Genomic DNA, 13,549 nt, shown 5'->3' on the forward strand with positions numbered 1-13,549 from the left:
GAAACAAAACCTTTTCTATGAGCATTCAGAGAGTGACTATTTTGGGCTTCATTGGCCAATAGGTAAAAGCAAAGACATTATATAAATATTTATATAATAAGGGAGAAAACAAATTTCTACAAATTTTTAATTCATAAAATTCAAAATATAATAATAACTGAGAATGTTTTTGCTTGTAATCCAGGTCTACTAAAGAGAAGGAAATTCTTTTTTTTTTGGAGAGGTTTTTGCTACAGGGCGTGTGCACTCGCCAGAGAGACAGAGACAGAGAGATAGAAAGTGAGAAATCACCCCCCAGGGGGGATGGCCACACCACAATTCCTTCTTCTCCATTCTCCTCTTGGGTTCTTGGGCACGCATGCACATGCGCCTGGCGTGAGTTTAAGCCACCGGGTCCGGGACTTGAACCACAGTCGACTACGTGGGAGTTCAGCGACATAGCCATTACGCTAACTGCTGGTCCCAAGAGAAGGGAATTCTTTTGGGTGCAGGATAATATCTTGCTTTGTTGGAGTTCAGTGTTAGTATTTCCTATTGCAAACGTTTATCTGTTAATGTTGGACTACAATAAGAGTTTACGTATTTATCTTTGAAAATGTCTTTTCATTCAGCTAGGTACTGCCCAATAATGACTACAACCTATGAGCTTATGATTTTATAAATATATGAGCTTATGATTTGTTTGTTTTGTTTTGTATAGGGCGCATGTGCTTGCCAAAGAGGGGAGAGACAGATAACGAGAGAGGGAAAGTAAGAAATCACCCCCCACCCCAGGAGGAATGACCATGCCATAACCCCTTCTCCTCCCTTCTCTCGGAATTTTGGGTACACATGCACACGTGCTAGCATGATTTTTAAGCCTTTGGGTCCGGAACTCAAACTATGGTTGACCATGTGGAAGTTCAGCACCTTAACCACCATGCCACTTGCTGGCCCTGAGCTTATAATTTTAATCAAACCCATAAACAGAAGGTTTTTATAGACTTCTATTAGGTTCTTCTCAGGTTATTGGCTGGTTAGCATGCTGTATATTTCCGCTAAATCACTTATAGTTGATGATTTGGTAGAAGCTCCTCGATGGTATAATTGTATTTTTTTTTTTGAAGAGGTTTTGGGTATAGGGCGCATGCGCTCGCCAGACAGACAGAGAGAGACAGAGAGACAGAAAGCAAGAAATCACCCCCCAGGGGGAATGGCCATGCTGCAATCCCTTCTCTTCCATTCTCCTCTTGGGATCTTGGGCACGCACGCACACGTGCCCGGCGTGAGTTCTAAGCCACCGGGTCCAGGACGTGAACCGTGGTCGACTACATGGGAGTCCAGTGACATAGCCATTATGCTAACTGCTGGTCCGTCCTGTATAGTTGTATTTTGAAATATGGTTCTTTTACACTTGTTTTGAGTTACAAAAGCCACCACTGGAATGTGGGAAATATCCATTGCAACTTTGTGCAGAAATGAAAGTCCCGCTTCTTATTTTAACCTTTGGCAGCATAGGAGGTATATAAACCAGCTCGGCATTACTTTGTAATTAAAACAAGTCATTTGTTTGTTTGTTTATTTACTTATTTATTTATTTTGGAGAGTTTTTTGCTATAGAATGTGTGTGCTCTCCAGAAAGACAGAGAGAGACAGAGAGACAGAAAGCAAGAAATCACCCCCCAGGGGGATGGCCACGCGGCAGTCCCTTCTCCTCCATCCTCCTCTCAGGATCTCGGGCATGCACGCACACACGCCTGGTGTGAGTTTAAGCAACCGGGTCCGAGAATTGAACCTTGGCTGACTACATGGGAGTCCAACGACATAGCCATTATGCCAACTGCTGGTCCCATGTTAAGATTATTTTTTAATTTGACCAAAGAGAGACAGAGAGAGAGAAGGGGAAAAAGTAAGCTTCCAGGTCCAGGACTTGAACCGTGGTTGGACATGTGGTAGTCCAGCCCCTTTAACCACCATGCCACCTGCTGGCCCCTAAAGTGATTATTAACATTTGCCAAATGTAAAAATATATATCTGTGATCTGATGCAATGTGTGGGCCTTGTTTTGATTCAAATTTGACCATACCAACTCCCCAAAATATGGAATAATCAAAGAAATGTGATATATTAAGGAATCGTTCTTTTTTCTCTTTCTTTCTCAGAATGGTAAAGGTATTGTGGTTATATTAAAAGACAAAAAATGAATTATTATATCTTAGAAATACACACTCAAATATTAAAGAGTGAAATGATATAATTTCTGGATTTATTTTAAAATGATTAAGCCGGGGCCAGCAGGTGGTATGGTAGTTAAGGTGCTGGACTCCCACATGGCTGACCATGGTTTGAGTCTTGTACCTGGTGACTTGCTTTCTCGCTTTTCCTCTCTCTCTGTCTCTCTCCTGTGAATCAAAAATAGCAATAACAATAATAAATAAAAGTAAAGAAATAATTTTTTAAAAATAAAAATAATTAAGCTGGGCTAGCCCCATAGCCTATGGTTAAAGAAGTCAGATCCCAGATGGCTGACTGTGAATTGAATCCCAGCTCTGAAGGCTTGGAAAACACACTAGGCACATGTACCTGTATGGCCCAAATCCCAGCTGGATAGAGAAATGGAAGAGAAAGGATTGCGGTGTGACCATACCCCAGTAGAAGGTGCTTTCTCCCTCTCCCTCTTTGTCTCTCTGCTGTCTCTGAGAAGCAATGCACCCTCTGACAATTAATTTTTTTTTTTTAATAAAAAAAGACAGAAAATAATTAAGCTGGGCCAGTCAGTGGTGCAGCAGTAACACCACGTCCCGCAATGCTGGAGCCATATGGGAAGGTATCGGGTTTGTGCCCTGAGGCCTCCTGAAGCATGCTGGGTTCACATGCCTGCGATAGGGGCTAGCTTAGGCTGGGAGTGGACTAGGGCACAAAGACCCTGTTGGGGTGCCTCTCTCTCTCTGTCATGAAAGAACACAAATAAACAGACTTTAGGGACCAGCAGATGGCATAATGGCTACTACACTGCCCTCTCATATGGTTGGCCATGGTTCTAGGCTTGGTGCCAGTGACTTGGAACTCACGCCGGGGGCATGTGCATGTGTGCCCTAAATCTCAAGAAGGGAATGCAGGAGAAGGGACTGTGGTGTGGCCATCCCTTGGGAAGGGGTGATTTCTCATTTTCTGTCTTTGTCTCTCTGGCAAGCACATGTTCCCTATAGCAAAAATCTCTCTTAAAGCACACACACACACACACACACACACACACACACACACAACTGAAATAATGAAGCTGATTGGCAAGGTGGGAGGGGTCGGCTGAAATGAGATTGGCCACATACTGCCCATTGCTTACAGTGAAGATGGGTACACGAAGTTCATTATTCTATTTTGTGTGTGTTTGGAAATTTCCATGATAGAAAGTTAAAAAAAAAAAAACTTAAGAAAGAAATAAAAATTGCAAGCAGTTGAATGTTAATTTAAGAAAACCAAGTAGTCTGTTCTGTACACAAGATCCATCAAAAATACCAGTCAAACGCAGACTGAACTGCTCTGACTTTTCCCAGGCTTCCAGAGGACAGCCCTGGGGTGTGTGTGTGTGTGTGCGTGTGTGTGTGTGGGGCGGGGGGGCTTTACAGGAAACAGCTGCTTTACACAAAGCTACTTTGTACCAAGGCAAACAGGTGGCCTTGAGAGCTGACTCGGTCCCCATGCCGGCCTAGGCTTTGCTGAAGGCATTCTCTAGGAACTCTCTTCATTTTCGTAGGGATGAGGCAACAATGGCCAGCCCGTTGCATCGGCGAGGTTCTGAGGCTGGACGAGGCACCTTGCCCACCAGCCATCTCTGCGTGAGGGAAGAGAGATCCGACTCACTGCAGGGTCTTGCTTAGGTGGAAAGCCGAGGTCCCCTCTTCCTAACTCACGTGCCCCACGGCAGGCCTGCTGCCTGCGGTCGCATTTGGGAGAGCACCATCTGGTCTCACCTACTCTAATCTTTTTTTCTAAGGTCATGGAAGAGATTGCTTCCCAGGAGAAAAATATCACAGTTCTTGAAAAAGCCATTCTGGATCAAGAAGGGCCGGCCAAGGTGGCTCACACGCGCCTGGAGACCAGGACACACCGGCCCAACGTGGAGCTGTGCCGGGACGTGGCGCAGTACAGGCTGATCAAGGAGGTCGATGAGATCACCCACAACATCGCGAGGTAGGGTGGCAGCCGTGGGCCCAGGGACTCTGGCGCCTCTGTCTAACCCAGACCGCAAGCAGGGGCGAGGCGTAGTGACTGAAGCCTGCTGGGCTAGGTGGGTGGCGGCTGGAGTCTGTAATGTTTCGGGGGCTCCTACCTGGGGGCAGTTTCTACTAACTGCAGCCAAGATCGTTGCCATGCAGGACATGGATCCCAGTGTTTCCAAAGAAGCCCACCTCCATCCGGCTAGTTAAATCCGTAGTCACAGTGTTAGCATTTCATAGAGGTGTCCATGCTATGGATCCAGCCCAGGCCGCCAATCTGAAATCTCTGCTTTAAGGAGGAGAGGGGGCAGGAAAAGTGCATTAACCTGGCTCCCACTTTGACCACCAGAGAACTTTATTTATTTATTTATTTTTTGGGAGAGGTTTTTGCTATAGGGCACATGCGCTTGCCAGAAAGACAGAGAGATACAGAGAGACAGAAAGCACAAAATCACAACCCCCCTCAGGGGGGATGGCCATGCCACAATCCCTTCTCCTCCATTTTCCTCTCAGGATCTTGGGCATGCACGCACACACGCCCGGGTTGAGTTTAAGCCACTGAGTTCAGGACTCGAACCGCTGTCAACTATATGGGAGTCCAGTGACATAGCCATTACGCCAACTGCTGGTCTCTACCAGTGAACAGAACATTTTTTTCTCCTGAAAAAAGCAGTTAAGGGGACCAGCAGTTAGCGTAATGGCTATGTTGCTGGATTCCCACGTAGTTGACCACGGTTCGAGTCCTGGACCCGGTGGCTTAGACTCACGCTAGGCGCATGTGCGTGCATGCCCAAGACCCGAGAGGAGAATGGAGGAGAAGGGATTGCGGCGTGGCCATACCCCCTGGGAGGTGATTTCTCACTATCTCTGTCTGGCGAGCGCATGCCCTATAGCAAAAAAAAAAAAAAAAAAAAAGCAGTTAAGGTGGCTGGATCTCACATGACTGACTGCACAGTTCAAGTCTCAGACCCAGTGACTTGAAAAACATGCTGGGCACATGCATGCCCAAAATCCTGGGAGGAAAATGGAGAAAGGAGTGTGGCACGGCCACTGCCCCTAGAGGACGCTTCTGCACTGTCTCTGTCTCTGGCGAGTACACACACCCTCTAGCAAACTGTAAAAAGGCAATGCAGAGCGAGAAATGACTCCCTTATGTTCTTGCCCTCCTAGATTAAAGGAAACCTTAGCCCAAGCTCAGGTAGAGCTGAAAGGGCTGAGCCGCAGACAGCTCGGCCTGCAGGAGGAGATCCACGTCAAAGAGAACACCATCTACATCGACGAAGTGCTCTGCATGCAGATGAGGAAGTCCATCCCGCTGCAGGAGGGGGAGGAGCACAGCGGCTGGGCCGGAGGCCTCCACCCCGACGCTGTCTGCTAATAGTAGGGCTTGGGCAGATTCTCATTAAACACGTAGTCGTAAAACCACAGCCCCCAACTCTCATTTCAGGCTGGCAGAACTTTCTGTCTGCAAGCTGCTTCCTCTTGGCTGGGACTCCAAGCCTGCTCAGGGCTGAGATTTAACCTTAGCGACAAAGTGTATTCTGCTGCTGCTGGGTGTGTGTGTGTGTGTGTGGGGGGGGGAGCTGCTGCACCAGTTACACTCTGTGTATTCTGAACCAGTTACACTCTGTGTATTACTAGAGGCCACTCAAACAATATCACAAGCCTTGGAGAGGAGTTCAAGACATTTTAGTTCCCATTCATTTCAACCAAGCCCCAGGCTAGACGCCCCTCCCCCCCCATGCAGGCCATGCCCACCTGACTCCTAAGACGGCATGCAAATACCTCTGTTGGCTCCCAAACCTCCTTTTCATCAGAAAGCAAGGTGGTGACTGCTGTCTGAAGCCTACCTGGCTGTTCCACGAGAAGGTCAGAGATGACAGAAAGGACAGAGGGGCCGTGCATATGGTTATGGGGATATGCCTATAGGTGTCTTTCTCTGCATCTTTCTCCTGAGACAGGAAGGATGGGGTCAGGCCAAAGGGCCCTCCAGCTCTTAAAAATCCAATCCAGTGGCAGGGGATGAGGAGCGCAGGAGCAGCTTCCTGTTGTGGGCCATGGGATAGTAAGGCTGTGGCCTCTGGCTTGCATGCTGGAGGAGGACGCTAACGGGCACAGTGGGCCTGGTGTCAGCTGGGGGTGACAGAGTGGTAGAGGTGGCTGATGGAGGCTGCACCGCTGTGTGCACACCGCGGAGCTGCGGTGTCGGAATTGCCATCGTGGGAGAGAAGTGGCCGGCATCTCTGAGCTCCAGGCCAGCCTTCCCCGCTACCTGCAAGTGCAGCCTCCGGCGCCACCTTGCGGTCAGAAGTTTTACATTTTTTCTTTCTTTTCCTGAATATAAAATTATATTCAGAAGGTGAGTTTGGTGTTGGCTTTCAGACCAATTAGTAATCATTGGAACTATTCTTTTTTTAAATTTTAAATACAGAAGTAACCGCAAAAGGAAAGAAAAAACAACTCCTATTCCTGCCATCGATTTGTCAGTGGTTAAGAGTGCAGGTTTTGAGGCCAGCATGTGGCGTGGTGGTTAAAGGTGCTGGATTCCCACATGGCTGACGCCGTTTCAGTCCTGGACCGGGCAGTCTGCTTTCTCGCTTCCCATCTCTTCTCACTCTGTCCGTCTCTGGTCAAATTTAAATAAATACATTAATAAAGTTGACTTATTTTTATTTAACTTTATTTATTTATTTATTTTAATTTGATCAGAGGAGGACAGAGAGAGAGAGAGGAGGGAGAGAAAGTGGGGCCACCTGCCAGACCCAATAAGAAAAAATAAAAAAAAAAAAAAAAAAAAAAAAAAAAGGAAAGAAATGCAGAGCCTTAAATGCTTACTTAAAGTTCTTTAAAAAAAAAGTAAAAGAGTGTAGGTTTTAGAGTCAGGCATCGTGAGTTCCAGGTCTCCAATTTCCCTACGTCAGGATTATTGGGGTCGAACAAGATGGCCGGTGTAAAGGGCTCCACGCAGAGCCTGTCTGCTGGGGGAGGGGCATGCAGTAAACACGAGCATTCCGATGCTCCCCGCCCGTACACCGGCATCACCTCTGCTCGCTTTCCTACCTTGCTTGTACACGGAAGCGGTTCTCCTTGTCGCTATAGCCTCTCCGTAATTACTTTAAGGACTGCACACCTCTTCAAGCTTTTCGCCAAGACCATTTCCGTATACTAGGTTGTTAGAAATGCCATGACGTCGTTTTCTACGTTTTTCTATGCAAAAATGTGTCCTGACTTTCCCGACAAACCAGTATTTTCGGTCTCTTTTCCCAAGAGAGCTGTGCATACCACCGGTGGCCTTCTGCTGAGTTGCCACAGCTCAGGGCCACGTCGGGGTGACCATCAAAGGAGGACCTTGGCCATGGGAAACTGCTCCCGCATTCCTTCATCCATCCATCCTGCTGACCTTGAAGGAGCCCCTCCTGTGCATGGGGTGCATCATCTTACACCCTCCCACGTGTGGAGTGGCTCCGGTGCTCTGCACGGACATTAGGTCCCCGATTGCTTATTGGACACTTGGTGGTGTAGGGCACAGCATCAGCCTGGGGGTGGGGGGTGGATGAGAAACCTAGATTCTAGTCTGACATTGCCAGAAAGCCCTGCCCCTGGCCAGGTCACCTGTAAAGTAAGAGAGTTGGACCAGACAGATGTCCCAGGCCCCACCCTGTCTCGGAGGTTCTCTGAACCTGGCTGTCTTGACCCACGTGTGGTAACTTGGAGCACAGGCAAATGCAGGACTTGGGCCTAACTTCTAGGAGGTTGAGAATCGAAGTGTCCCTTGGTCCAGAGAGCTTTGCTGTCAACCAGGGGGTTTCTAATCTGAGATGGAGAAACCCGTCAGAAGCTGAAAGCATCGGCCGATGCCCATCCGCACCAGAACCCGACCACCTAGGGAGTGGGCAGCACCCCTCAGAGTATGAGCAAATAGGAGCCTTCCCATGCCCTGATCAAGGGGAGAGCTCCCACCTCAAACACTGGGAATTTCTGGGAGCTCTTCTGCTCCAGGTAGGAAGGCTCAAAATATCCTTCCCCAGCTTACAGGGCAGACCCCAGAATTACAGCTAACTTAACAGGGTTATGAGGTCTGTCCCAAAGAACGTATACAGCTAATAGCGTTCTAGGGAGCCCCCTTTCTGTGACTGTGGCTCTGTGAGGCTAGCCGGCTTAGTCGTTAGTTCAGGGCGTAGGCTCTGCAGTTAGGCGTGGTTCAGACCATCTTCCTCGGGTGTGACCGAGGATAAGGTTATTCAGCCTCTGTGAGCCTCCGTTGTCCCCTCTAAATAAAGTAATGGGGCCGGCAGATGGTGTGGTGGTTAAGGTGCTGGATTCCCAAATGGCCAACTGTGGTTTGAGTCCCAGACCTGGCAGCTTGCTTTCATGCTTTCCCTCTTTTTCTCTGTCTCTCTCTGATCATATTAAAAATAATAATAATAGGGATCAACAGTTGGTGTAGTGGCTATGTCGCTGAACTCCCATGTAGTTGACTGCGGTTCAAGTACTGCGGTTCAAGTCCCGGATCCGGTGGCTTAAACTCACACTGGGCGCGTGTGCGTACGTGCCCAAGATCCCGAGAGGAGAATGGAGGAGAAGGGGTTGCGGTGTGACCATCCCCCTGGGGGTGATTTCTCGCTTTCTATCTCTCTGTCTCTCTCTGTCTTTCTGGCGAGCGCATGCACCCTATAGCAAAAACCTCTCCAAAATAAATAAATAAATAAATAAATAAATAAATAAAAATTAAATAATTCTTTTAAAAATTAGTAAATGAAGTAATAGAGCCCAGATCTGTGAGATAAAGCATATGAGAGTCTCAACACAGTGTCCGACGTGTTGTTTTTGTGGGAAGATCTCACGTGGCACCTACATATTTCATACATGAAATCTGGCCTTAGCCCGTGTTTCCTCAGGGGCGTGCGTGGTTGGCCCTCGGATGTGAAAGTCTTTGCAGCTACTGAACACGTCCACTCTGTTCATACCACTTTGATTGACCCAAGCCAGGTATCTTTTCAAGGTAAAACCAAAGCTTACTCTTAGACTATAAGAACTTTCGTTTCTAAATGCCATCATGGAAATTGAGAGTCATTTAAATTGGAATCTTCTTTAGGTAGAAGCAAAGTTGAATTTGTCTGTAATCTCTATCATTCTAAGAGACCCAGGATCAAAGTTATCCATCTTCAGACGGTAGGCTGGTAACAATGAATGGGGACACTCCAAGTATTGCCGTATTCTGCACACCGGGCAGACCCCAGGAAGGTTGGCTCTACCCGGGTAGTCAATCTAAACCCTCCTGGGTTCTGTGGATCCCATGGATGGCCTTGTCCAGAGAGCCCATGTCCTGTCACCTGCTCCCTCCACCACCTCTCCAGCCTGTTCTAGGGGTGTCAGAGGTGGAGCCACTCTCTCAGGGGATCAGGATCATATTTGATTAACAGTAACAAGCAGAGGGGCCAGCAGTTAGCATAATGGCTATGTCGCTGGACTCCCGTGTAGTCGACCGCGGTTTGAGTCCTGGACCTGGTGGTTTAAACTCATGCCGGGCACACGTGCATGTGTGCCCAAGATCCCAAGAGGAGAATGGAGGAGAAGGGATTGCGGCGTGGCCATCACCCCTGGGGAGTGATTTCTTGCTTTCTGTCTCTCTGTCTCTCTCTGGCTTTCTGGGGAGTGCACCCTCCAGCAAAAAGCTCTCCAAAAAAAAAAAGAAAAAAGAAAGAAAGAAAAAGAAAAGAAAAACAGTAACAAGCAGAGTTCTTATATCCCACTATTGACAAGCGTAGGTGCTCAAGGCTACTAAGCAAGAAATTAATAGGAACACTGACATTGGATTCTGAGCTCCCTGCCACACAGAACAAAGTACCTGATCATGAACTGAGCTGCCGTTTCTCTCCTGGAGGGCGGCAGAGACCCATCCTCACAGCCACCGGGATGTGCCAGCCAACCCACTGGTCTCTTGGGCAATGAGTCTTCTGTTGAGGGGAGGAGGAGGAAAGGTGGCAGGGAGGGAGGGGAGATGTGAGGAATGGAGCTCTCCTCCTCAGGTAACTGGTGTTGCAAAGGACATTCTCCAGGATCGGTTGTCCTCCAGGGGAGGCTGGCAGCCCTGCAGTCAACAGTCGTGGGTAGTTAATTTATTCTTACAGGGTGTGATGGCATTGAGGCAAACCAATTCTAGAATGCGGAAAATAGCCCAGAGAACAGGGAGCTCCAAGGAAGAAAGCTCTTTGGCCCTGCGTGAGGAAGTTAAGATACCCAGATCCCACAGGGCCAACAGCTTGAGAAGCGCACTAAGCTCGTGTGTGTGCCTGCCCAAAATCTTGGAAGGAGAGAGAAATGGAGAAGTGATCGTGGCATGACCATTCCCCAAAGGGGGTGCTTTCTCGATTTTTCTCTCTCTGTCTCTCTAGTTTCTTCTCTGGTGAGTGCATGTGCCCTCTGGCAAAAATTGAAACAAACAAAACAAAACAAAATAACAGCTCCCATTATCCCACTCTAAGACCACTGACCAGAATTTTCACTACCAAAGATTGTTTTGCCACTAGGGGGCGGTCACTGTGGCCACCTGGTAAGGATGAGCTACCTTGTACTGTCAGCTGGCTTGTGGTCAGGCTGGATGGGAAGTGAATCAGACAGGCATTCCTTGTGACTCCTGAGTGTCAATCGGAAATAATTTTTTATAATCAACCAATGAAGTTTCAGATCTGCTTTAAAGGCGACCATCTTCATTCTCATCAAATAAGCGGCACATTTTCTGGGCTATATGAGGCGTTCAAAACCTTTGTCATGCACATCAAACACCATGGCTGTCTCCAAGGGACTCCAAGAACGCGAGCTATGGCTTTGTAAACTCTGCCTAAATAACAGTTCCAGAGACACCCATAAGTCAATGAAAACCACATTTAACAGGAAGAACATAATCTTATTTAAGAGAATCATCTGATCTTAATGTCGTCCAAGTCATGCCACCTCTAAAACATGGCTGACGAGCTTGGTCCATGAGAAAGGCCACAATCAATTGTCCTACTTGACGTGGCTTGGAGACTACGGATACAGGTTAATTCAGAAGAGTATTTTCTAAAACTCCAAAGTTTGTGGTGTGATTTCCCTCCCCTCCCAGTTATTAATTTTATAATTGGAGAATCACTTCCATTGCTGGTTTTGGTTTGACTATTTGGTCCATACGATCACCCATGCTTTCAAACTTGGGGGCTTCCAGACTCTGGGGAAAATGCTGGCATCGGTCACAGCCTCAAATACCATCAGAAAAACTGCTGATAGTCACTTGAAACACAAATATTAGCAAAATTTAAGAATTCCACATGTGGTTTCTCAGGCAAGTTAATAATCCATGCTTGCATACAGATGAGAGGGTGTTGCATATGTAGGATGCTATAAGACACTTAGGCACTGTTGTTATTACATAATCCATTTTAAAAAAGAATTATTTAATTTTATTTATTATTATAATTATCATCATTATTTTTTTAAGAGGTTTTTGCTATAGGGCGTGTGTGCTCGCCAGACAGACAGAGAGAGACAGAAAGTGAGAAATCACCCCCCGGGGGAATGGCCACGTCGCAATCCCTTCTCCTCCGTTCTCCTCTTGGGATCCTGGGCACACACGCACATGCGCCCGGCGTGAGTTTCTAGCCACCGGGTCCGGGATGTGAACCGCGGTCGATTACATGGGAGTCCAGCGACATAGCCATTACACTAACTGCTGGTCCCTCATCATTATTTTTTAAATTTGCTCTAGGGTACATGCTCTCATGAGAAGAGACACAGTGAGAGGGAGGGAAGTGAGAAAGCAAGCCGCCAGATCCAGGACTCGAACTGCGGTCAGCCATGTGGGAAGTCCAGTGCTTAACCACCATGCCACCTGGCTGGTCCCCATAATCCATTAAAACAGTTAAGAAAAAATATGGGGAGGGTGTCTTCAAAAATTCATGGAAGATGCATAAAAAATTATGCATGGATTTCAAATGTATTTCGCCTCAAAATAAACTCATACGTTAATTCAACTTTCCACGAACTTTGGAAAGTCTCCTCACAGAAGTGATCAGGTTCCTAGCTTGCTGGTTCTTCATATTCTGAATGGCCAGAGGGAGGGGAGAGGGATGGGTCTGCCACTTGCAGTCAACCCTAAGCTTCTATCCCTAAGTACGATAAGCCAACCCACATCCTGTGTTTAGCGAATCAGCTGGGTGTGGCACTAGTCTGAATGCTGTCCTAGTGACTGGATTTAAACCGATCATTTAAAAGGATAATGACTGTATCCTCCCCTAAAAACAGATACATGTTCGGGGCAGCAGGAGGGATGGTGGTTAAGGGCACTGGACTCTCACATGGCCAACCATGGTTCAAGTCCTGGACTTGGTGGCTTGCTTTCTCACTTTCCCTCTCTCTCACTCTGTCCCTCTCTGGTCAAATTAAAATAAATAAATAAACAAATTTAAATAAAATAAAATTTTAAAGTAAAGAATTATGTATTTTATTTATTTATTTATTTATTTATTTTCAAATGAATTTTGCCAGAGACAGAGAGGGAGAAAGCAAGCCACCAGATCCAGGATATGAACCACAGTAGGAATTTCAGCACCTTAACCACCACGCTACCTGCTGGCCCCAAAATAATAATTTTTTTAGAAAGTAAAACAACAACAACAACAACAAACCAGAGAAAAAATTAGAGAAGAGCTTACAAATTTAGATTTGCTGTTGGCATTTGGTCATGTACTCACTTCAGCTGTTTGTACCCCAGGTGACCAGCCTGATGGTGTTAGAAGCCAGCTTTCGTTCCCACGCAGTCCGGCTCCACTGCTGGGTATTGTAGTTCCTCTTTAACTCATGCCCAGCTCTGATCGGTTCCTGATTCGCTTCTTCTGGGGCTTATGCGGGTATTCCAGGGCCTCAGGCCACTCCGGATATGGCTCGGGGGGCACCTGTCATCCGGCATGATCCACAGTTTCTAAAGCAACCTGCCATGTATTTGTTCATCACACACACACACTCACACACTCACACACTCACACACACTCACACACTCACACACACACACTCACACACACACACACACTCACACACACTCACACACACTCACACACAACTCTAAAGAGATTGATATTATCACTGACTCCATTTTATAGGTGGGATAGTGGCCTTGAGGTCAAACAGACCAAGGTTCAAATCCTGGCTCTGCCACTTACTGTGTGACCTTAGGCAAGTTGCTTGGCCTCTCTGTGCCTCTGTTATCTCAGGGTCATGTTATCCACACTGTCTTTGTCATACAAACTGCCATTTTTTTAGTGTAGATTTGCCATCCCAGGCTCTGGGATATAGGAGGTTGGTGGGGGTCTCAGTTTTCA

General features: G+C 47.2%; 1 protein-coding gene across 1 annotated transcript in view; it reads left to right on the forward strand.

Moving 5' to 3' along the window:
- TEKT1 (tektin 1) overlaps positions 1–5,623 on the forward strand; it is a 22,675-nt gene extending 17,052 nt beyond the window's left edge. The window contains exons 7-8 of the mRNA XM_006165131.1: positions 3,974–4,170; positions 5,367–5,623. Coding sequence (XP_006165193.1) covers positions 3,974–4,170; positions 5,367–5,574 — 405 coding nt within the window. The 3' untranslated portion in view covers positions 5,575–5,623. The remainder of the gene's footprint in view (positions 1–3,973; positions 4,171–5,366) is intronic.
- The last annotated feature ends 7,926 nt before the right edge of the window (positions 5,624–13,549 follow it).

This window comes from Tupaia chinensis, unplaced genomic scaffold (genome assembly GCF_000334495.1).
Source record: "Tupaia chinensis unplaced genomic scaffold, TupChi_1.0 Scaffold143814_1, whole genome shotgun sequence".
NCBI classification, from domain to species: domain Eukaryota; kingdom Metazoa; phylum Chordata; class Mammalia; order Scandentia; family Tupaiidae; genus Tupaia; species Tupaia belangeri.